Raw genomic sequence first — 26,402 nt, forward strand, 5'->3', positions numbered from 1 at the left:
TTTTCTATGTTTTCTTTTATATCCTTTATTTTTAATTGGTATTTTAGAACAGCAAATTATCTTTCACAGCAGTGCCTTCTGGTCTGATAACATAGTCGCCATTTCTAAATGTAAAGATTTAAAATAAATCAAAATGAACATTAAGGCGTACAAACAGCTACTTTAAGTCTGTTCTTACTTAATAAGGATAATTTCACTCATTAAAATACATGGAATGTTGGCACACAACTGAAGCTGCTGTAAAAGATCCGATGTTCTGTGGGTTACTGAAATTGTCTAGAAACATACCTTACATGGTTTTTGTTTTACAAATTTAAGTATTGAGAAATGTCTAAATCATAAGGATTAAAATAAAATGCTTTATTTGAAAATTATGTACAGAATACATTTTATATTATGACAAGGAGACGGGGAAGAAGGAAGAGCCCTCGCCCTCTAATCAGAGCTCTTCACTTTCTGCTGGAGATGGCCACCTTTCTCTGGATTGAGTGTACAATTCAGTTTGGATTTCCTAAGCTGAAAAAGGAGAATTTGTAGCTGAATTAAAAGTGTTGCTGCATTGTTACTAGCTGGTTTGTTTCCACAAAATGTTCTTGATCCCTGCTAACTCAAAAACCTTAAAAAAGGAATTTTCTGGTATAATTTCATGACAAAAAAAGGCATAACTACCAAGAATGACGAGTTTAAGCATTTCATCCTAAAGAAACTGCAAAATGGCTATATACTTATGCATAATTGGAAATGCTGCAGTTTCTTTAGTGATTTCCATTAGTCTAACAGTAAAAAGCCATACAACTATCAAAAATGCCCTTAATCTAAATGTCACTGTGGACAATGTATCTCTGATGACTATCCAAATGAGGCCTACTTACTGTAAAATTATCAGATGGATAAAATTCATTAATGGCTTTTGACTGTACCAGTAATAGTACCAATGTTCTACAAAACAAAAGGCTGATGTAACTGAATGTCAAATACATGTCAGAAAATGAATTTAAAGGCTGCTACAAATGCCATGTGTACACTATGATGATCAGCACACAGAAAACCCAACCTGTTGCACTAGTCAGTCCCCAATAGTCAGATTATGATTTCTCATGTGCAGATTTAGGCATTTCTCCATCTTTGTCTTCATCTTCCTCGTCACAATCCCCATCTGTCTGCTGTTCCAGTTCCTCTTTTGTGATCATTTCAAAATCATTCCCGTTTCCACTACTGTGCTGTGACGGGTCGTCCTCCCTCCTGTCGCTGTCTGTGTCTGAGTGCCGCTCTCCCCCTGAGCCTTCTGTTCCATGACTGCCTGGTGCTGCTTTCCCGTCTTCGTCCTCCTTTTTCTCACTGTCTGACTTTTCTTCACTGTCAGACTTCTGTTGCTTTTTGGTTTCAGACTTGTCGTCTTTCTTTAAGTCTGCTTTTGGTCCTTTGTATTCATGTGTGTACAGGGGCCTGAAGGAGTCAATGAAGCCCACATCGGCAGTCAGATTTGGCAAGAACCAGAAGTGGTGCCTTCCTCCAGTCATCAGCCAAATGATGAGGAACAGAATACAACGAGCTGTGGGAACAAAAGTTTCTCCTGAATAAATGAATCAACTACAGGGAAACTTTGTCAACAAGAAACGGAGATAATATTTAGCCTTATTTGCATATTTTGTGCACCATAAAGAAGGATGTCTAAAGTCAGACTAGCTTAGGAGATGCGAGTATCTTAAAAGTACTCTGCCCTGAACTCAGGAACAAATGTTACTGCCACTCTCAAAACATTACTTCTATTTTTAAAAATCTGGGTGCTGTTTTGTGGTCACGCACTTAGGATCCATGCATTTTGAGACGTTGTACTTCATAAAGCAGCAGCCAGGTGGAAGTTGAAGCCTTCATAAGCTCATGGTGTAAGGAAAGAACTTGTGAGCAAGGGTTACACCAACTGTAAGAAAGCAGCTGGTGAAAAGGAAAATCAATCTAGTCTTACTTCCTAGTCCTTATGTACTTGTCTGGATTTAAAAAATTACTAAAACTACATTCAACATACAATACAGGATAAATGCAATTATAATGCTGAAAGAGTGTACACACAGAAACATATATATTATTATTTCTGATTTTAAAATAAATACAAACAATTCAGTGGGCCCTTATACGTATTGCGGATCTAAAGCATGTGCTAACTTGTCTAAAAGATAGCTCAGCCTTGAAAAAAGAATCCAGGCATTAGGAAATTTCTATCGTAGAACTGTTTTATTAATTAGGTAAATTATGCTTATTTAAGTACCAATTGCCTCAACATTAAGAAAAAGTTTGTGGACCTTAAATATAAATTAGGTATAGTGGTGCATGCCTGTAATCCTAGCACTTGGAGGCAAGGTCTGAGATACACATCAGAATCCTATTTCAAAATACTAAAAGGGGCTGGGTGTGGTGGTGCAGCTCTTTAATCCAGCACTCGGAGGCCGAGACAGGTGGCTCTCAAGGTCAGAGGCCAGCCTGGTCTACAGACTGAGTGCAGGACAGCCAGGACTGTTACATAGAGAAACCTTTTCTTGAAAACAAGAGAAAACACACAAAACAAAGCAAAACAACAGCAACAAAACTAAAAGAAATAAAAACCAATGAAATCCCACAATGCTAACACAGAAAGATTGCTCAAACACATGGCTTATGAGGTAACTCTTGGTTTTGTTTTTGTTGGTGGTTGGGCTGGAATCCATGGTGGCCTGTCCATTAGGCAACATAAACCTGTATTCCTAGCCTTTTACATCGTGGGATGGGCTAAATGTGAGATGGGCAAGCCTTAAGCTCTCCACCCTCTCGCCTTAGCCTTCCAAGTAGCTGGGATCACATATGTTTATGATCACACCTGGCTGAGATTACTCTTTGTACAGTATCACAAACTTTGGTTATTTCAGATGGTTTTCCATTAATTTACCAATATGTACAGATTAGTGATCTTTCTTTCCTGTTTCTGACACAGGGTTTCTGAGACAGGTAGCCCCATCTGGCTGTTCTGGAACCTGTTCTGTATGCCAGGCTGGCCTCAGTCAAGAGCTCTGCCCCCCTCTGCGTTGAGTGCTGGGACTACCCGCATGGGCAACCACACTGGTTTTATTTATTATGTTAAAAGTTCACAATGACTATTTATTCTGTTTTCCTTAAAATTATGTATAACTATTTTAAAAACAGCTTACAAAATAGAGGATCCATGCTTTTCTCCTTCGGATATACCAAAGGATATGGCTTTTATATATGCCGTAGTTTATAAAGCAGGATTTACAAATAATCTTACTTATAAAAAGGTCATAAATAAACAGAATTTCTTACCACATGTAAACTGGGCATAACAGAATTATAATTCCAGTTTTTCTCTATATGGCAAAAGATAAAAGGATGAACCACAGAAAAACTATGACATGTACCATCCTACCATTCTTACAGTAAAAGCTGCAATTTTAGAAAAGTGTCACAGCTTATTTTAAGTGGTGATATTAATCATGCATATTGAAAAACACCAAAAAAATTTGAATAATTCTATACCACAGTATTTATAAGTGGGATATAGATCAAAACTACTTGAAAAACAAAGTGGAGGGTGGGATGCAGCTCAGTTGGTGGATTGCTTGCCTAGCAGGCAGGAGGCGGCGTGGGTCTAATTCTTAGCACCACACAAGCCAGGCAAGGTGATGCATGCCTGTAATGCCAGCACTCGGGACATACAACAGGGCCATGAATTCAAGGTCATCCTCTGTTACACTGCAATTCTGATGCTAGCTGGGTTACACATGACCTTAAAATATTTATATATACAACACACACATGGTATATACTTGTGTTTACATGTTGGGTTTGCTTCTTTCTTTAATTTGTAGGACTATCCCTAATACTTATATGTATAAACCTGGAAAATTATTTTCAAAATTCAAAACAATATTTTTAAGGTCAAAATCTAGCATAAATTATAGTTAACACTGGCGTAATTAAAATATAGCAACTAGAATAATTCTATTCAGTAGAATTAACCCTTTGCTGAAAAGCTTCAAGAAACTTTTGTGAGTTTCACTAGTTTGTGAGGGTCAATCTTATTCTCTCTACTGGGAGTTCAAATGTATGGCTTTCCTCCCTGAGACAGGTACTGGACTGACACTGGTCACCTGTTTATATGGCTTTCCTCCCTGAGACAGGCACTGGACTGACACTGGTCACCTGTTTATATGGCTTTCCTCCTTGAGACAGGCATTGGACTGACACTAGGTACCTGTTAACAGGACTGGCTACTATTTCTTGGCCTACAAATGTGCTGTGCTGTCTGCAGAAGCAGTAAGAGGTTTTTCTCAAGGTGACTAAGCTAGAGGAAGAAAACAAATCAGAGTTAGGTGAAAAGGGCTCATTTAATGAGAGCACAGATGAAGCGGGAGGCCTGTTACCATGGTAGACTTAAAAATAGTGGGTAAACTCTTGGGTTCATGTGAATGGTGGCCAACTCAGGACTTATGGTGACCAGGAGGAAGGTGCTAGTAAACAAACTGTTTAGAGCTATACAAATAAAAATTAATTACCTACCAGAGAATAATATGCATCCAGTTTAGTTACTGTGGGCCAAAGTTCTGTCTTCTAATAGCAGAAGCTAGATCAATACTGGAGGCGATTTATTTTTCTATAAAGCAGTACCTGCTCTAGGCTGGGAATGGTGGCATGTGCTTTTAGTTCTAAGACTTAGAAAGGTAAAGATAAGTGGATTTCTTTGAGTTTGAGGCCAGCCAGAGTTATGTAGTAGGAGGATCCTGTCTTTAAAAAAATGTATAAAAGATCTCAATAATTCTGAATGTTAAAAACCATCCACTTTGTCTTCCTATTTGGTTTTTAGTTATTTAACTCCTGAGTTCAACTAGAATTTAGGTACCAAAGTGAACAGATGTAACTGTCCCCAAGCGGCAGACGAATTGTTTAGAATCATTTTAACTAAATATGTAAATAGAAAAATATTTAATACAAGTTATATTTACTTTACCTCAAATATCTCTAATGATTCACCACTGCAAAAATAAATCTCCACTATAGCTAATTTTAAAACACACCTACATGCAGATTAAAATATAGGAATGTATTAATATTAATTAAGATATAATAATATTTTATATATTTCAAAATAACAAAGAATAAACTTCAAGTGTATCACCATAAAAAATGATAGCTAACAAGGCAATGGATATTTTAACTTGATTTAATCATTCCACAATGCAAAAAAAAAAAAAAAAAAAAAAAAAAAAAAAAAAAAAACCCAAAACCATATATATATGCTTTATACTGTACAGAAAACATAGTATAAATAAAACATGAAAGTTTGAAAAGATATAGAAAATGCCAGATGAGAGCCAACGTAATGCGCTCTGTGCTCTGACTTACAACGCAGGCTCACACCCTTGCTGTCTATACTGATTTCGCTACTCAGCTTCTCTGGAGCTCCAGGGTGAAGTCTGAGTGCTCATACCCACCTTACACCAAGAGCCGCAGTATTAGAGACACTTACCAATAGCGAGGAGAAGAATGCTGGCTACAAAGCAGCCTGCGCCCACACTGAGGTAATACACACCTACTCTCATTTCTGCTGGCCAGAGAGGGAAGAGGGTGGCTGCAATTACTGCAATCACTGGAACAAGAAATAACAAAGTTACACAGTAACTTTTAGAAGAAATATTTTAATGGATCGATTACAATTAACAGTGATCATATTTGGTGGGCGGGGTGGGGCAGGACTGATAAATAGCTGAAGCAAAAAAAGCACCATCTATATAGGAATGATTATCAGCAACTTCATGTTATTTAACATAACATTTTATGCTGTTCTTAAATAGGTTAGCATTTTTCAAAAGTCTAGATTACATTAATAAGAATACCATCTAGAAATTAAAACTATTCTTTAAGTCAGCAACTATTGTCATTTTGAAGCTACTACTTTTTTTAAAAAAATAGGAATAGAGAAGATTAAACAAAACAAAACAACCAAACAACACCCACTCCCAAAACTTAAAAGACCCCACCTCCCAGCCTAGGGGAATCAGATTCACAGAGCGGAGGCTGTTGTCTTTTAATGGGCAGAGTGGTTAGATAAACTATATAAAAGCATCTCTAGGGTATTTTTTCTGCATTTATAGTAGGGCCTCTTGGAAAACTGTTAAGAAATGAGAAGCCTGGTTATTAAGTCTTTATCATTTTTTGTATTGTTTTGTTTTTAGAGACAGGGTTTTTCTGTGTTACAGCCCTGGGTGTCCTGGAACTCTCTTTGTGGGTCAGCCTGGCCTCAAACTCACAGAGATCTGCCTGCCTCTGCCTCCCGACTGCTGAGATTAAAAGCATGTATACCACCATGCCCGGCCTTTAAGTCTTTAACATTAAGAACAGAATTTGAGCACTATGCATAAGCTAGGTAGCCCTTCCAAAGCTAATTTACCTTATATTTGATAGACATGTTCTTATTGGAATGAGACATCAGAAGGCATTTATGACAAAGTGACTACTACACTATATGCAATCTATAGCTTTAGTCTTTTGGGCTTAAATATGTTTCAACTCTCACTATATGGTTCTCCAAACGGGATCCTATAATGTCTTACTGACCAATAATATTTTAGCTAGTATGGTTTTACTATTTGTTAAACTATTATTCCCTACCCATTTTGCCCCCAAACTTAAGAAAACTACATAAATAAGTTTCAAAGGCTATAGTGAAGATGAAATCTTCATCCAGTTTTTGTTCCACTGTTCAGTGGTAAACACTATTAAGCTTATCCTAGTCACAAAGATTGCTTATGTAAAATAAAACGTAGCTACAAATAACTTTTTCTAAATAAATGAACTTATGCAACTTTTCACTCTTTGGCAGTTTTCTTTTCATTGTTTAAAAGCTGCATGACATTCTATTACACAGGCATTATTTCACTCTTCTACTGAGGAACTTGCATGGTAAGAGACAATATGCATGATTGGGATTACATAACAAAGTGAATTCTAGGCTGGGGGTGTAGCTCAGTAAGTAGTGCTCGCCTAGCATGTGTAATACCCTGGGTTTGATCTTAGATACTGTAACAATAAACAAAAACTAACAACACTGAAAAATCATGGCAATGAATTTCTTTCAATGAACTGGTAGGCCAAAAGACACACACATTTAAAATGTGTAGGTTATTTGATAGATTGTTGTCTTCAAATGAAGTCTGAGGTATGTGGATTAACATAGCAAATGAGTAAGTGCATATACTTTGTTCAACTGTGTACACAAAAAGGAATGTAAGACAAATTCCTGCAAGAGTTACAGGGTCAATGCATTTGCATCTACAATTTGAAAGGTATTGCCAACCTGCCTGCAGTAAAGTAAAAAGAAATGTACCATCGATAGTTAGCGTGTTCCCTCCACCCCGGGACTTCCACTGTTAACTTTTGTAATCTTAGTATTTGTTACTTCACTCTGTATTAAGATTAAATCTTTATCATATTTTAGCCAGGTTGTTCTACCATGTTAATACCATAAATATCTTTGTTTTAGTTGTTGCAAATAATTTTAGCTTATTACTTAATCTTCTAACTTTATTTAAAGTATCCTCTTAAGCAGTTCTTACTTTATATTAAATTTAGAAATAATTTTTGGGAGTGCTGCACTCCACCCCCTAAGCTTTAGATTACACTAAAAAGCTACTTATATCCTCCTACTTACCAAGAATTAATCCCATGACAAATGTTTTAATGTGAACTGGGTCATAGATCCACACATAAACCTAGAAGAATCAAGAAACCTCAGTGCTTAAAAGTTCTAAGGTCACATGAGTAAGTAGTTTACTTCTGTACCGTAGCTCCTCAAATGCAGTCCCCACCCTCTGAACACACTAACAACTCTCCGACACAACTATACCCAATCATTACAACCCTAGTTTTAGCTGAGTTTCTGTAAATGACAGTGTTCTTCCACTTCCTAGTTCTATTTTGAACAAGACCCTTTATTGGTTTTTTTTTGCTTTGTTTTGTTTTCTGATTTATTTATATTTCTAACACTTGAGTTTCTGATTCAACCTCTACTTTATTATTTACATTTTCCTTAGGAATTGGGTTAAAAAACATTAGTTTCCCCCCAGCCCCCCCCCCCCCCCCCCCCCGCCCCCGAGACTGAGTTCCTCTGTATAACATAAATAGCCTCGGCTGTCCTGGAACTCGCTCTGTAACCAGGCTGGCCTGGAATTCACAGAGATCCACTTGCCTCTGCCCACTGGGCATTAAAGAGCTGGGATTGCAGGCGCGCACCACCACACCCATCTATTTTGTTTGTTTGTTTGTTTGTTTGTTTTTTTTGGTTTTTTGAGACAGGGATTCTCTGTGTAGCCTTGGCTGTCCTGGACTCACTTTGTAGACCAGGCTGGCCTCGAACTCACAGCGATCCGCCTGCCTCTGCCTCCCGAGTGCTGGGATTAAAGGCGTGCGCCACGATGCCCGGCTTATTTTTAAAAAAAGACATTTTCCAATGTGAAAAGCCTGGGCGCATGGTGATTCTCAGGTCTATGTGGACGACCTACCCTTTCCAAGGCGGCAGGCGTCCAGCTTTTGTCTACCTGCTTCCTTTCCTTGTACAACGGGCAATATGCCAGTCAGTTCTGAAGGCTCAAGTAAAACGCACATGGTCTCCAGACTCTGCTTATCCCTCCTAATTAAATTAAGCATACCTACATGGTGTGCTCACAGCATTAACACAGAGAGATGCGTAGGTGCCCATGGCTTTAACTGACTATAGAAGCTTCCTTGTAGAGAACTGCATTGTATTTTACAGTGTCATTTCCAGCACCCATGAAGTATCTGGTACACCCTGACATGCTTAACACTGAAGATGTTTGCACTCTTCCAATCGCAGAGTTTCAAACATTCAGCCCTAGGATCCACTGTTTTTTACATATCAGATAATTGGTATAAATGTATCAAGAAAGAATAAGAATATGTCTTGAAATTCCAACAAATCAGCAGCTAGTGGCTACTATTTTTGTGGCACTTAAGTGACTACTGCTATAACAGTCTTCATGCAAGGCCACATGCAAAGTATTAGTAATGTTGAAAACTTCACACTCTTCAAGAGATGTGTCAGCCAGGCATGGTGGTGCACACCTGTAATCCCAACACCTGGGAGGCAGAGGCAGGTGGATCCCTGTGAGTTCGAGGCCAGCTTGGTCTAAAGTGACTCCAAGACAGCCAAGGCTACACAGAGAAACCCTGTCTTGAAAAACTAGAAAACAAACAAATAAGAGATGTGTCTGATGAAAAGCCATAGATAATAGGGGATCCCCATGAACCACCCTGTTCTTTTTTCTCTTGATAATAATAGAAATTCTGTACTTTAACTGGGCAAATTAAATCCTCAATATAAAAAGTGCATTTTCAAGATGTTATCTCAGGTAAGCTTGACAACATAGTGAACCCAAGGGTAAGTGTCCATAAGATGATGGTTTGCTAAAATAGTTTTAAAGCCATCATAGACCATGAGGCACCTCAGCAAGAAGACTAAGAGAGGAAAAAAGGAGAAGCTTGTGCCTGCCTCAGAGCTTCACGCCTGTGCGCTCACCCCGAGCACACGCACGAGAAGGAAGAGTATCTGATTTGTACTAAGCTGCCGCAGTTTCAGGTCTCGTCTCATTCATACACAGTCAGATCCGATTCTAACTTTTCATAAAGCTAGGTTAGACAAGTGGGCTTTTTGAAAGTTATCTTTATGTACTTAAATGTATGATTAGATTTTTCTAAATTGTTTCTTTTTGTAGTGATGGCATCAAATATATTTTTCAGATTTTCTATGAAAACCTGGAGTTCTGTGATACTGAAAACCAATACTATAATCTCACCTCATTTCCATCCAGAAAAGCTTGATCATCATGGGGCTCAAGTTTGAATTTTTTCTTAGTTTCCTTCTTTTTTGGAGTTCCCGGAGTTTCCTCCTATAAAAGGACAGGTGAATAGAATAAAACACTCAAGACAAGAAAAAGTTGTGACCTCCATGAAGTGAAAAATTCTCTTTCTCACATTAGCAAAAATCCCTCAGATCAGTATTTACAAGCAATTGGACAACGTCTCATGTGACTGTTAAAGTGTTGTAATCAGAAGACAATGAAGATAAGATCCCATGAACATGATGGTTCAGTTTGTCATCATGTATGTAAGGCTTCTCCTGCACGCAGCGCTCTTAAGAAGGCCCGAGCTGTCCACGCCCTGCAGTTAGCGGGTATGAGCCTGCACGTGGGTGCTGAAAGCTGAACATGGGTCCCCAGTACAACAGCCTCCGAGCGGCCTCTCCAATCCCCACAGAGATTTCTGCATTTTAAATTTAACTTGAGGGAAACTTACCTTTTTGGAATCTTCTTTTTCACCATCTTTCTTTTTCTCTTTTTCCTTTTTTGTTTTTTCTTCTTTTATGCTTTCTTTCTTGCCCTTTTTATCTTCTTCTTTCCCACTTTCAGATTTTCCTTTATCTTTTTCTTTTTTTACATCTTTATCATATTTCATTTTCATTACTTTTAGGGCCCGATGATAAAACTGTTTCTTTAAAAGCCTTGGGGAAAGCGATAGTTCTAGTATTACAATCCCCATCAACTACAACGACACAGACTTCTCAAAAAAACAAAAATATTAAAGCCCAAATAAAATGAGCACAGAAAGATGTGAACTATCGACTTATAAGTTATAATCAGTAAACCTATGAAAAAAATTACAGTGAAATATAATAAGGATACCAAATAAAGAATTCCACAAAGGAAAAATAAAAAACAAAAACCCAATAGCCAATTTGACTATGTAAAAGCTGTCAAAACTGACTTTTGAGTAAAACGAGACTTATCCACATAGTTTCTCTCTAGATACACTGACAGTAACTAACACTATTTTACGGAACTTATTTCTCTACATGTGCTTTATCATTCAATCTACTGCTGTGATAAAGTATCAAGTAAGGATGAACAGTTACATATAGTACGTTGATGATGATTCTCACAAGAACAATCTAAAACGCATGCAATGTTTTAGGCCTAATACTGTACTCCTAGGTCAGTAGTCTCTCCCTAGACAAAGTAAAGCTGCCCCCTTACAGGGAATATTCTGCCTCAAAAACGGCCTGAGTTTTCATTTTCCTTTCTTCAAGTTTTCTCTGAGTTACACCCATACCTGCTTAAAATATGTCAGCCCACCTCACCCTCTTTCGGTTTCTGCTATTTTGTCAACAGCACTTACCTATTAACTTACATTACTATTTACTGTGCTAAAAGACAAAGACAGACCTCAATTATCTCATGAGTTCAGAAGCTTAGCTGATCCCTTATTAAGTCAGTCTCACTGGGTTGGCTTTTTGTTTAGTTTTTTCCTCTCTAGTCCTCCCACTGCTAGCTATGAGCCATCTCTTCACATCTCACGTTCTAGTTTCAAAGTTCCTGATATTCTTCTTCATTCTTACCTTGGTAACATATTACACACCGGCTACAGCACAGTGTAGAAGCTATATGTCACTAACACCCTCTGTCCCTAATGGTGACTATTCACTCTTCTGCCTACACCTCCCTGGTAGCCAACCGAGCATGCTCACTCTCACTTGTTTGCTAAGTCCTTTCCATATCTATTCAATATAGTACTTGAACTTCTGGCTAGAGCAATAAAACCACGGAAGGAGACCAAGCAGATAGAAACAGGAAGGGGAAAAGTCAAAGTATCCTTATTTGCAGGTGATGTAACAGCATACATAAATGGCCCTAAAAATCCCACCACCGGACTCCTACAGCTGATAAACACTTGTAACAAGTAGCTGGTTACAAAATTGACTTACAAAACCAGTAGCCCTCCTATAAACAAATGACAAGCAGACCGAGAAGAATCATGGAAACAACACCTTTCACAACAGCCTCAAATAATATAAAATATCTTGGGGATAATTTTGGCCAAGCAAAGGAAAAGATTTGTATGAGAAAAACTTTAAGACATTGAAAAAAGAAATTGAAGAAGATATCAGAATTTGGGAAAGTCTCCCATGCTCAGGAATAAGTAGGACTAATACAGTGAAGATAGCCATCCTACCAAAATCATCTACAGATTCAACTCAGTCCCCATGAAAATTCCAACACAATTCTTGAAAGGACAATTTTCAGCTTCATATGGAAACACACGCGCGCACACACACACACACACACACACGATAGAATAATCTTGAATAATAAAAGAACTGCTGGAGGTATCATCACTCCCAACCTCCAACTGTACTACATAATTATAGTAATGGAAATACCATGGTATTGGCACAAAAACAGACACGTCAGTCAATGGAGGACCAGGTAAATCTATACACTTACGGACAGCTGTGAAAACAACAAACAAACAATAAAAACCTACATGTAGAAGAATCCAAATAGGATCCATATTTATTACCCTGCCCAAAACTCAATTCCAAATGGGTCATGGACCTCAACACTGACTGCACTTAAAGAGGACCTGGGTTCAATTCCCATCACCCACATGGCAGCTTACAAGTGTAAGCTTACAGTTTAATAAATAAATTATTTTTTAAAAAGGACATCATGAAACTGAAAAGCTTTTCAGTTCATAAGGCAAAGGACACTGTCAATCAGACAAAGAGGCAGCCTACAGAATTGGAAAAGACTTCTACCAAATAAATAAATAAATAAATATATACATATAGCTAATAACCAAAATACATAAAGAACTTAAAAACCAGACATCAAGAAAACAAATAACATAAAAACAACAACAAAAACAAAACAAACAAAAAAGGGGTACTGATCTAATAGAATTTTCAAAACAAGAAACTTAAGTGACTGAGAAGCACTTAAAGAAATGTTCAACATACTTAGTCATCAAGGGAATGCAAATCAAAACTACTCTGAGATTTCATCTTACACCAAACATAATGGTCAAGATCAATAAAACAAAAGACAGCTCACACTGGAGATGTGGAATAAGGGGAACACTCCTCCACTGCTTGTGGAAGTGCAAACTTGTTCAGCCACTACAGAAATCAGTGTGGCTCAACTATGTTGATTGCTGCTCTAGTTACAATAGCCAGAAATTATAAACAATCTAGATATGCAGTAATAAAAGAATAGATAAAGAAAGGGGTATGTTTATACAAGGGAATATTACTCAGCTGTTAAAAAAAAAATGAAACCATGGGCTGGAGAGATGGCTCAGAGTTAAGAGCACTGGCTGCTCTTCCAAAGGTCCTGAGTTCAATTTCCAGCAACCATCTATAACAATCACAACCATATATAATAAATAACATCTGGTGCCCTCTACTGGCATGTAGGCAAACATGCAGGCAAAATACTGTATAAACAATAATCTTAAAAAAAAAAAAAAAAAAAGGAAAAAAGTAATTGTGAAATTCACAAATGGAAAGAACAAGAAAAACAAAACCATCCTGAGTGAGATATATTCCGGACCCAAAAAGACAAATATGGTATGTATTTCCTTATATGTGGATATTAGCTTTTAAGTCAATGATAACCAAGTTACAATCCATAGAACCACAGAGGTTAGGTGTGGAGTAAGGGACTTGGGGTGGGGACAGATAAATCTTGTTAGGAAAAGGAAATGAAATAGTTATGGAACGATGGGGTGGTCGGAACTGGGGGATCAAGTTGGGAGTGGGAGTGAGTTTCTTGTGTTTTTTCCATTGGTTTATTTTCTTGTTTGGTTGTTGGTCCTATTCCAGTTTGTTTATTTTTATTTATTGTATTTTATTATTACTCATTCAATGCCTGTTTTCTAGCAAGAGACAGAAAGAGTGTAGATCTGGATAGGAAGGAAAGTAGGGGACAAGTGGGTGGAGGAGGGGAAATCATAATCAGAATATACTGTGTGAGAAAAAAAAGTATGTAGTTAACACCCAGTCAAATTAGTGTTTTAAACTATTTTAGTTACAAACATTCAAATACTGCCTTTGCCACTTAACTAGGTAAGTTGATTTTTTAAAAAGATTTATCTATTTTTTATTATGTATTATATATATAGCATTCTGCCTGCATGTACACCCGCAAGCCAGAAGAGGGCATCCAATCACATTATAGATGGTTGTGAGCCACCATGAGGTTGCTGGGAATTGAACTCAGGACCTCTGGAAGAGCAGCCAGTGCTTTTAACTGCTGAGCCATCTCTCCAGCCCCAGTAAGTTGATTTTATGTAGTACTTATCATATACAATTTTTAGGATTAAATGAGAGGCATATAAATTGTTAGTGCTTAGCATACACACACTTTGTAAGTGACAGCTATTTTTGCTATGAGAAAATCTTCCATTTATAGTTCTGCAAACACAAGGTTCATAAATGATTATTCTATCTTATAGCAAGTAGAATCACTCACCTTCTCCTTGGTGAGTATTTAGAGAATGTCTATGCAGCTAATTCTGTGCCTACAAAGGTGATGTTGATTAACTGGCTTTGTCGATGTGCTACAGGATAAGTCATAAGTATACAGCGCTCAGTCATTTGCACAGAACTACTAATATGGCCCCATTTGAGTATGTTCTATGCTTCTTCCTGGGAATAAATGCCTTTCTCTTGTTTTTTTGGATAACCAATTATTTAAGTTCCAAATTTTGATTAAAACATTTCCTCAGCCGGGCGTGGTGACGCACGCCTTTAATCCCAGCACTTGGGAGGCAGAGGCAGGTGGATCGCTGTGAGTTCGAGGCCAGCCTGGTCTACAAGGCGAGTCCAGGATGGCCAAGACTACACAGAGAAACCCTGTCTCCAAAAACCAAAAACCAAAAAAAAAAAGAATAGCCTTGAATTCTTGATACATCCTGCCTCCAACTCTCCAATGGGGCATTATAAGCATGTACCATTAAACCTGATAGATGAAGTACACTTAAAAGTGTTACTAAGCACAGTCATTAAATGCTATATGTACTTCCCAAACAAACATGGAATTTAAAATCTTAAATATGTTTTTAAACTTTGGTACATCAAAGCAAAATTTAACTAATACAGATTAGTAAGTATGCTACTTAAGAATTAAACAGAAAGAAGAAAGTAATTTGTTTTTGTTTGTTTGTTTGTTTTTGTTTTTAGGTATAAATTAATGAACAAAAGCTTCTCTACAAAGAAAAAGTACCTAAATGAAAAACATGTGTATGTTACCAAGGTGCATGTACTTTATCTTGCAATCTTCAAGAAGAGACTATAAAGGCAATGTAGCTGTTTTGATTTTAAGAGAAACACTATATTAGCAATCACTGAAAACAGTAAGTTGGAGTTACAGACCAGGGCAAAGCCACTAAAAAGCAAAGGAAACAGAAGTAACCACCATCATCCCTGTAAAAAACTTGGGGAAAAAAAAAATCTCACTATTTCTACACAGAACTTGCCCACTGCAGACATGGTTATGCTTTTTTTCTCTTGATTCTTTCATTCAGTAGCTTGGGTGAATACACAAGAGTAAAAGACCAAAGCTATAAAACGCACACAATTGAAAATATAGTAAGATGGCTAGAGAGATGACTCTGCAGTTGAGAGCACTAGCTGCTCTTCCAGAGGTCCTGAGTTCAATTCCCAGTGACCACATGGTGGCTCGCAACCATCTGTAATGGGATTTGATGCTCTCTTCTAGTATTCATAAAGAGCACTCATGTGCATAAAATACATAAATAAATAAATAAATAAATGTCTTTTTAAAATACAGTAAGTCTAAGAACAAGCATCTTCATACCGATAAAATCCAGGTTACAATAAAAGCTCATTACATTTAGTAACAAGAACAGTTAAAAGGCTTCAGCACTATGGGAAAAGTTGGCATTATTGATTGTTATCCTTGACCAAGAAATACTACCTGTTGCAGTAGTCCACCACAGACTCCCTGTTGGTAAATAAAGCTTCCTCTCCTTTCTTGGCCTTTGCCCACTTTGAGTCCAAGAGGCAATCCACTGCTTTTGAAGCTACAGAAGAAATTTGTTATGTAAAATTTAGTACACACGACCTTATGTCCAATGAAATCATGTTATCAATGTCAACATTCTGACAATAGAAATAAGACAGGATAGAGTCTCAAATCTAATGACTATCATTAACGTTCTTTATAATGCCAACCTGTGAGATACATTGATAAACATCTGGACAGCAATGTTGGCAAGTAAATATTACTCAAAGCAAAATAAACTAATGGGGAAATATTTATAACAAAAAACCCTCTCAAAATTATTTGTATGTAACCATCAATCACTGAATAATCAAAATAAAAAATAACCCCAAACACTTCCTACTTCCCTCAATGGTAGTGAAAATTCAGAACAATCATGGAACAATCTACTGCTGTATTAGCAAATAAATACATTAGATTTAGAGATTAGCATGCCTATTTTTCTAAACTTTTAGTGCGTAGCAAAATCATTAATATCATAAAAAGAAGAAGTTTCTTCTATATATAGACATTCAAGTTTAGTTGGGTTTTTTGTTTTTTCTGAGACAGGGTTTCTCTGTGTAGTCTTGGCTGTCCTGGACTCGCTTTGTAGATCAGGCTGGCCTCAAACTCAGAGATTCACCTGCCTCTGCCTCCCGAATGCTGGGATTAAAGGTGTGTGCCACCATGCCCAGCATTCAAATTTAGTTATTGAGACAAAAAATACAACCATCACTTATAAGCGGTCGGGGACTATAATGGATAATATACGAAAATGTTCCTAATTAGCTCCATGTAATCATACTACCTGAACAAAAGGTAGTATTTTATAGCAAACACTGAAAATAAGTCTTATTTTTGAAATTTCCAATAAAACCAATTATAAAGCATTTATCCTTTTTTTTTTTCAACCATAAAAGGAAGACTAGGATAATCAACTGCCATATACCCATCACCCAGATTCAGTAACCACACACGGAAGCCCTTTAAAACTTGTACGTATCCAAGTGTAGGTAACCTCATAGGTACAGTAATAAGGCTGCAGTCGTGATCATACCAATAAAATAATCAACTCGATGACCCATCATATTGGTGGATTTTGTTGGACAGTTGAATCGAAGATACTTGGCTACAGCCTTCTCTTCTTTAGATGGTTCACCAACTTCCTGCAACAAAGGAACGCTAACTTAGTGTGGTTATGTATGAGAAATTCAAGCACTGAAGAGTAATTTGTAGATCTATTCTCTAAATCTTTTCAAGTGTTATACTGGGCTTGCTTCTTTCAGAGCTTCCTTGGAGCAAACTTGATAATGCATATGAAAGACAAAATGGACACACGTAATACTTTATAAATACAAATCCACAGGGCCACAGGCTGTCCTACATCTTGGCCCAAACTACAGAGCATTATTAAACTGTTTTTCCAGCATATTAACTATTTTGTATAGCTTTCCTTCAATTTTATGGCTTCTTTTAATATTCACCAAGCAATAACTTAAAAGATAAGATGTTGCCAATAATGACTGCCTAAATGTCAAAGCCAGTAGAAACAGGTGTCATAAAGAAATGTAATAACCATAGTCAAACATATGGATAACAGTTTATAAAGAGTTTGTTAAAAAATTAACCAAGGGTAGCAGCTCCAAGGTAGTAACCATAAGAACTGCGATGCTGGTGGCTCGCACTTAGCCCTTTGCTTTTTCCAAAGGATCACAGACGCTGTCTGGGACTCTCCCCAGTGGGGCTGTGGAAAGAGGTGTTCCTACTAATGGTAGTGCAGTAGCAAAGAGCTGTTCTGGAAAAACTGCTCTATCCTTTCATGTGTGTTTCCTTCTCTACTTATTGCTTCCCCACCTCCTTTTTTCTTTCTTTCTTTCTTTTCTTTTCTTTCTTTCTTTTTTTTTTTTTTTGAGACATGGTTTCTTGGTGTAGCCTTGGCTGTCCTGGACTCGCTTTGCAGACCAGGCTGGCCTCGAACTCAAAGCAATCCGCCTGCCTCTGCTTCCCGAGTGCTAGGATTAAAGGTGTGCACCACCAAGCCCAGTTCCCTTTTTTAAAATGACAAACTTGGCTACCACCAGCCATAATTATTTGAGGCAATAAAAATTAAAAGTCCAGCAGGGCATGACGGTGCACGCCTTTAATCCCAGATTCAGGATGCAGAGGCAGGCAAATCTCTGGGAGTTTGAGACCAATTTTATTTTATAATAACAACATATACTAACTGCTTTTTCCTCCTTCAATGTATCTGTTGTCAACTTTAAAGTTCATCTAACTGGTAACTTATCATTGCGATGAACTTGATTTCAAAGTGAAGGAAGCCTGATTAAAGAAGAAGTCTCAATAAATGTAAGTCATTCAATCACATACATACTTCCTGAGTATTTATCCTATCATCTTTGGATGCTACTATGTGTATTAGTAAGATAGGACACCTGCACTTTGTCACATAAATATGCTAAACAGCAATTGCTATTTTCTAAACAGGAAAAATAAATAAAAATATTTTAGAAGTACACAAAGTAGAAGTGAACAAGGGTAAGGAAAAGATGTCTGATTTTGAAAGGCAAGCTCTGAGTACACTCGAACGACCAGCATAAACAAGGAGGCTGAGAATGAACACTCAACTCTCATAGAGATCTGTTTTAATGTACTGGGATGTTAAATTTGTACAAAGAGAATAAAAATAAATTTTAACTTTATTCCATCAGGAGCGAAAAAAATGACTGGTTTTAATAGAACAGAAAAAGGAAAGTAACTTAAATATTATTTTTATGATTGTAGGGAAGATGAATGGGGAAAACATGCAAAGCAGGAAAGTAGTTAGAAGACTACTGCACAGTCAAGTAAATGTGGGAAGGATAGGAAGGAAATGTATATATCTGAAACATTTCAAATGTAGAGTCCAAAGGATTAACGTAAAGAATAAATGCAATGTGGAGATACAAGCTATGTTAACCAATAAGAAGGATGCACAAAGTTGGGTGGGCAGAGATGTAGGAATGGCTCTGGGATGACCTGGAGTGAATATGCTCAAAATATTATTTTTAAAAAGGATAGTTTTCAATAACAAGAAATGTGTAAGGAAGGAATGGGTAAGGATTATAGAGACCATCATTTGGGCATGGTGTGTCAATACTTATACAAATCTTCAATTAAACCATTTAAAGATCGCAGAGAAATGTGCTAAGTTCCTAAATGCTGATCAAGGTATCACATATAAAATTTGGTAAATATTAAGATATAAAAACTCAAAAAAGTCAATTATGTAACAGTTAAGTCAGACACTATTAAGCATCTTTTTTTATTTCACTTTAATAATTAAGTTAATCACCTTTTCCCTCAACTCTTTATTTTCCTTGGTAAGGACACTACTAAACAACAACAGACAAAAAAAAAAAACTCCACAAAAGAGACATCTGAGTAATTTTTCCAAGAGGACACAGCATTCAGTTGTCTACTAGTCCTCTCCTAAGTGACTGCTACTAGTTAATGACAATGTAATGTTTGTAGTACCTGTGGGGTTTAGTACCAGGAAGACTACTGTGAAAGAGTAGCACCAGCAAGGACAGCACAAGCTGCTTACACAGGAGATGCTGGGTGACTTCCGCCCTGCTACAGCCTAAACAGGGCATAAAGTGTGGTCTTAACCTTGCTTACAAATTAGACTATAGTACACACTCTCCTATTTGTTCCCTTTTACTGTGAACAGAATACTTGGCTAACTTTTGTGCTAGACTTCTAACAAGAAGCGAAAGCCAGCCGGGCGTGGTGGTGCACGCCTTTAATCCCAGCACTCGGGAGGCAGAGGCAGGCGGATCCCTGTGAGTTCGAGGCCAGCCTGGTCTACAAAGCGAGTCCAGGACAGCCAAGGCTACACAGAGAGACCCTGTCTTGAAAAACAAAAAAACAAAAACAAAAAAAAGAAGCGAAAGCCTTTTGAGAGTATTTATGAATGCTTACAAAACATACAAAACCTAGCTCATCAACTCAAACGAAAAGAACCTTTTAACTCCTTGACTTCTAACAACTGTCTTTGAATGAAGATACCAACAAGTTCAAGCTAGATTGCCTTTTCTTTGCATCAATACCAACCTGCTGGCTACTATTAATCACAACCTAAAATTACTTAACCAGGAAGTCTGGTAATATTTGTAGTCTTCTGAAGGAAGAAAGAAAGAAAGAAGCAAAATATCAAGAGCAAGCCATGGGCTTTACTCTTACAGAATTCCAAACAATTTACAACTGAATAGAAATAAACTTATTAGTCTGTCAATAATAAGATGAATGGAAGAAAACGGTCTTAGCTTTTGCATGCAAGTACAAAAAAGTAGTATAAATGTTTATGAAAATGCACATGGTAGGTTAATAGAAAATACTCTGAAAGCTAGAGGGGTTCTTAGATTGTTTGCTGAAAGTCACACAGCTCTGTAACCTAACAGTAGCACCTACAATTGCTTCTGTGGCATCTCCTGCGGCAAAAGGTTTGCTATGTAACTGCAAAATTCTGTTCAGCCCGGTATTCTGGGATGAGGTAGTGGGTAGGAGGAGGAACTTTCAGACTTAGGGATTTTTTGATTCTTTTTCTTTCCTTCAGACGGTCCCAAGAAGTGAGACCTGTAGTCTGGTTGAACAGTCCCAAAGATTTTTCTTCTCTTTCCTGAAATGAGGCATACAAGCCCATGTCTATGTCAGGAGTTTACTTCCAGGGAGACAGATGGGTCCAACAAACATAACTGATGGAGGCTATACCAGTCTTAAGATACAGAAGCCACCTCAAGATTTCAAACTGAACTAGACTCACACACAAGCTAACACTTTATGGAATGATTCTCTGAGCAGGAATAAGTCACACTAAATCTTTTTTAAATGAAATTTTATACTCAGAATTTGGGGAGCTAGAACAATAGCTCAGTGGTTAAGAGTACACACTGCCCTTGGAGAGGACCCAGCACTTACGTCGGATGGCCAACCACTGTCTGTAACTGTAACTACCTATATGTGATATACACATGTAATATATATAAATTTGGGGTTAAAGTAATTCAAAACTTATTTTTCCAGTCAATGATGATGAGGTGGAAAGAGTACTGCACTGTGAATCAGATGACTAGTCTAAATCTAACTTTATTAACTTAAAAGACAAGCCTAGTTCAAGTCAGGTGACCTCACTGGACATCAGTCTATCAGTAAAATGAGGGCAAGATCTATAAGCTCCAAGCCTACCACTGTTTCTATATGGCTGAACATTTTGTTGGTGGTGGTGTTTTTTGTTTTTTGTTTAACCGCACGCATGCGTGTGAATGTGTGCATGTAGAGGTCAGGACAATTCTAGAGGTCAGTTTTCTCCTGCCACCTTGTGAAATGAAACACAACCCACCAGGCAAGTGTTTTTGCCTTCTGAGCCATCTCACCTCCTGAGACTGAACATAGATAGAGGACTCTAAATACGTTCTATCAGGTTCTTTTCCATTTGTAAACTCTAAGATATAAGAACTCTAAGTCAATGCTTCTAGTGCCTAGTTAATCTACAAAGTCACCATATTTCCTGAAAATACTTAATTGCTGCTCTTAAATCAGACTTAAGCATTTCACTAGTTTTGACTACGTCATTCTGGCCTAAGAGTCTTAGTTATTAAGATGTGACAACATGAAGCCAATGAACCTGTGGGCTCACTGTGAGGTTCCAGTGACCTAATCTGAGTCCAAGAAAGAACGTGATCGAGGTCCCAGATTCTAAAACTATTCTGTTCTTGAAAAAAAACAAATGAGTTGGCTCCAAGACCAAAATAGAACTCTCAACTTAATTGTTTGTATCAAACATCCCTCCCCTTCCAAAACAGCCACTGTAATTCAAAGTCAACCAAATCTGACTTAAAAATCTTTTCTAAACAAAAACATCAAGTCACAACAGGAAACTCAACAGATAGCTTTAAAAGTCTTTGAATAGATTTTTTTTCTGTTACAATCTCTGAACTTTGTCATTACATTTGCTCTTTTTTATCTCAAGTGATGCCAGTATCAGAGTTTTTGATTCTTGACAGGAATAAAAGAAGTGAGAAAATCCCTAGGATAGCTGGAAGAGGTTGAATAAATGTCTCCGTGGTTAAGTACTGCTTTCCAAAAGTCCTCAGTTGGATGCTAGCACCCACTGTCAAGGAGCCTTAACTCCAGCTCCAGGGAGCTGCCACTCTTTCCCACCTCCACAGGTACCCGCACCCAAGCACACATAACTACACGTAGAAGACACACAACCAAAAAATAAACAGTAAAAACTTGTTGGGCTATATAAAAGTAGTACTGTAAGATGTTCCACGAACATTCTATACCGCCATATAAAAACTTATTTAGAGGATGGGGAAAATTAATTTTATGATACCAAGCTGACTTTTAATCACTAGACTCTGAAAAAAACAAAAAGTAAATAGCAACATTACATATAACTTACATCCTAATGGTTAATTTACTAGATAGATGGGTATTAATTATTTTTAAACTTATTAAGGAGTACTTATCAAAAACCAATAAAACCTAACCTATTTTCTTTATTTTGTGGAGGAGGGAAAGAAGGAAGTTATGCATCAAACATTTTTGTTGGTTGGTTGGTTGGTTAGTTTGGAGACAGGGTTTCTCTGTGTTGCCTTGGCTGTCCTGGAGGCATCAAGCATTTTAAATAACCTTTAGTAAGCCTTTAGTAAGTAAAACTTACTGGTCTCATACCAACTCTATAACCCTAAAAAGTTTTCTTTTCTTTTCTTTTTTTTTTTTTTTTAAGGTAAGCAGTCCTTACAAATGAAAAAGCTGAAGTTTAAAAAAGCAAACAGCCGGGCATGGTGGCGCAGGCCTTTAATCCCAGCGCTTGGGAGGCAGAGGCAGGCGGATCGCTGTGAGTTTGAGGCCAGCCTGGTCTACAAAGTGAGTCCAGGACAGCCAAGGCCACACAGAGAAACCTTGTCTCGAAAAACCAAAACAAACAAAACCCACCAAAACTCAAAGTCCTTGCTAATTCGCGGAGCTAAAGTACAAGCAGGCAAAAGATAACTAAGCTGTAGCTCTTGGCCAATACCCTTGCTGTAGCATGGAACCCTCTTTACCTACAGTTGCTTAACATAAACTCATAACTAAAATATGAACAGCCATTTAAAATGTACATTATATCATCTTCATGAAAATATTGAAGATCAGATAAAACTGGAAAATAACGTGCACTGAAGAACAAAAACGCACAAATTTGTATTGCCGAGGGTGAGCACATGGAGTACAGGAGGTAGAAATTTAACAACCTCAACACAAATTGTAATAAACTAACTACAATTTAACACAATTTAACAACTCAACACAAATTGTAATAAACTAACTATCCATGTTCAGCAGTAACACGAAATCTCAAAAGCGTAGGCATAGCATAATTAGAAAATTGTATTGTCTCGACACCCTAGTTTAAATAAAAGGCTTTGTGAACTTGGACCCTGCCTCTAATTCCCTTCTGTACCTTCTTCAAAATTACTTTGTAAAACCTGCCAAATTCCAAACGTACTGAACACTGGTGTCTCTCCCTAAGTATTTAAAAAGTTTTCACCTATAACTTAAAAACACGGTCCAAAGGGGCCTGGAGGCCGATAAACAGGTAAGCCTTTCAAAATGGATATAAAGCGAACACCGGAAGTCATCCCGAGTGAGGACCACACCGACAAGAACGAGCGTAACAACTTATGATTGACACAGGAACAACTTAGGCCGTTGGGTTTCTTCTGCGTCAGCTGCTTCTGGCGCTCGCCTCCAACCTTGAACAACACAAAGAGCGCGCAGCTGGGAGCAAACTGCGGGGACGGGATGCACAGGTGACATTCGTGTGGGGCGAGGGCGGCATGCTATGTAGGGCATGAGGCTGGCGAGGCTGGCACACGGGGAAGGTTTCTGGGTGCCACCGGCTCATAGCAGCACCGACCGGGCAGGGTTTGTTTACATCGCGTCGCCTGGAGGAAAGCCTGCCAAGCTTCAAGTACTCCGCTCGATTAAAAGAACTACGCGGGGGGGAGGGGGGGGCGGGGAGACAGCCGCCCCTGCACATCTGGAAGAGGAGCCCGCAGGCCGGACCGTCTGGAAGCACAAAGAACCGGCTGCGGCGCCCCAGGTCTCCCCCACCGCTTCCCCCCCCCCACCCCCAGTTACCGTGGCCTTAATTTCGGGAGCGCCATCGTCCGCGCTCCCGAGGGGAGGACGAGCCCCCCCCTGGCCGGCCGCCGCGGGATTCCGAGTGCCGCGCCTCCTTCCTCCTTGCCCACCCCCCCCCCGCCGCCCCGCAGACCCCGCGAGCGAGCGAGCGAGCGGCCGCCAGCACCGCCCCGCCTCAGGCCCATCAGGGCGCCGCGACCCCCACGGAGACACCCTCCCGCCCGGGGCCTTCCCCTTCCCCCCCCCAATCCCCCGCGCCACCTCTGCCTCCTCTTCCCAGCGCGCCCAGGGCCCCGGCCCCACGGCTCCGCCGAGCTACCTGGATCCGCTTCTTGTGTCGCCTGCGTTCCGCCATGTTGGCCGCTCCGCCCGGTTCCTTCTGACGTGGAGCGAGAAGGGGGTGGGGGTGTGGGGGAGAGGTAGAGGGGAGGGCGGCGGGATAAATCTCGCGAGAGCGCGGCGGCTCGCGGCCCGTTATGTAACCCGCCGCGGGCTGGGGGCTGGAGGCGGCGGCCGCGCTGTTGGGGCAATGGGTCTCCTGCGCGCGGCTGGGACGAGGCGGCGGCTCCCAGGCTGACTGAACGTCGGAGTCATTGGAATGGCTTCTAAAGTACAGACTCCCGGGCCGCGCCCCTCAGAGTCACCGTCGCCGCCGGGGCGAGGCCTTGCCTCAGGAGGACGACACCTGGGCCGCGGGGGCCGCAGGCTCACCTGTGGCGGCGCTTCCTGCCGCAGCCACCCCGTCGCGCCTCCGTGAAATTCCGCTTAAAAAGACACGAGAAACAACCTCAGAGGCAGAGATGGAGAGACTCCTCCAAAGAGTGTGAGGGGTTGCTAGGCTTCATGGCCCAAAGCTTGGAATGGCTGCTCCGCGCCTCACGAGACGCCTCATAACTCATCTTTAGAATCCACAAGTCAGGAAGAGCCCAGGGAAGTTAAGGTGGAAAGGAGCCAGACTAGTTGGGATGAAGTAGACCGTAGGCCACGCATACTATGGCGGCTACTTACTGTATGACTATGGTTATTTTAGAGCCTTCTAGACCAATGAGATTGGGAGGTGAGGGCTTAGATGCAAGTTCCAGTGACATTGTGGGAATATCAAACCATTGTAGCTGTAGGTAGTTGGGAAAATACAGATGAGATAGAGACAATAAAGTTGAATTCTACCAATCAGATCTGTTAATTATTTTAATTTTGCCATTTATTCCCACTTTGTGTATACTCGGGATGCGTGTATGTTTAATTTATCCATTTTTTTCTATCCCCAAATATTCATTGAAACATAATTTCAAAATCCTTCATGTTTTCTATTTCATACATCTGACATAATATGTAATTCAGACAAATTGCAGCAACTCGATGCCTGATCTTTTTATAAAGTAAAATAGCTGAAGGTCTTTAAAAAAACAAACAAACAGCTGGGCGTGGTAGCGCACACCTTTAATCCCAGCACTCGGGAGGCAGAGGCAGGTGGATCATTGTGAGTTCCAGGCCAGCCTGGTCTACAAAGCGAGTCCAGGACGGCCAAGATAACATAGAGAAACCCTGTCTCAAAAAACAAACCAAACAACTAAGCAGTTCCACTCTCAAGGGAGAACTAATTGTTAACAATTAACCCAAACCTTGGGACAAACTATCTTCTGTTTCTCTAGTCCTTCCTACCCAAATGATGGTTCTGTTGCGTACTGTTTTATTTGGAAAACTCTGAACTGCTCTGGTTTTTGGGACAGTGTTTTTCTGTGTTATAGCCCTGACTGCCCTGGAGCTCAGGTCTGTTGACCAGGCTGATCTTGAACTCACAGATACCCTCCCTTTGCCTCCTGGTGCTAAGGTATGTACCATCACTGCTAACACTGGACTGGTTTTTTGTTGTTGTTGTTGTTGTTTTTATAGGACAGTTAATCTGTAAATGAAAACACTATTTTATTTAGTAGAGATTGGGGGCTTACTAAATTCAAAAGGTTAGGTTAGTACAGTATGTGTTGAGGAAAGGAACTTACTTTGTGGCTCTACATTGGTCAGGGTTCTCTGGAGCACCAGATCAGTTGAATATATATTAAGAGAGGATTTTATTATATTAGGTAACAATACTGTCTGGGTTGTCGAACAATGGCTGTCTCACACTGGAGAGGATGAGAACCTTGGTAGTTGCTCTGTCAGCGAGGCTGAGTAGCTAAGCATATAGCATTCTGGGGCTGAAGGCCTGGAGGATTCCTCGAGGTGTATTGGTAAGTCTTGGAACCTGGAGGAATCTGCACCCTGATATCAGTGAAGGAATGCTAAGGCAGCCGGAGCGTCAATCAGGCAGATGAGCCTCCCAATGGT

At 39.3% G+C, this 26,402-nt stretch overlaps 1 protein-coding gene and 1 long non-coding RNA gene across 4 annotated transcripts in view; one reads left to right on the top strand and one right to left on the bottom strand.

Annotated features, from left to right (window-relative positions):
- Positions 1-25,197, bottom strand: SEC62 (SEC62 homolog, preprotein translocation factor). 2 transcript variants are annotated; one of them, XM_084769384.1, is made up of 9 exons: positions 24,397-25,197; positions 16,960-17,068; positions 15,837-15,942; positions 10,357-10,561; positions 9,858-9,950; positions 7,697-7,757; positions 5,516-5,635; positions 1,116-1,552; positions 1-516 (listed from the first exon to the last, which is right to left on the bottom strand). In XM_084769384.1, exons 1-9 carry the CDS (start codon positions 24,430-24,432, stop codon positions 436-438), a joined length of 1,248 nt encoding a protein of 415 aa, XP_084625510.1. In that variant the 5' UTR covers positions 24,433-25,197; the 3' UTR covers positions 1-435. The 2 variants fall into 2 exon arrangements, with proteins under 2 accessions (XP_084625510.1, XP_084625509.1); XM_084769383.1 differs by having other exon boundaries at positions 1-1,552; positions 24,397-24,553.
- Positions 23,485-26,402, top strand: part of LOC311590429 — a 35,338-nt gene continuing 32,420 nt past the window's right edge. For both annotated transcript variants that reach the window (XR_014776876.1, XR_014776877.1), the window contains exon 1: positions 23,485-23,743. This is a non-coding gene — a long non-coding RNA (uncharacterized lncRNA). The remainder of the gene's footprint in view (positions 23,744-26,402) is intronic.

Source organism: Acomys minous (genome assembly GCF_964271855.1).
Source record: "Acomys minous genome assembly, chromosome: 19".
Taxonomy (NCBI): Eukaryota; Metazoa; Chordata; class Mammalia; order Rodentia; family Muridae; genus Acomys; species Acomys minous.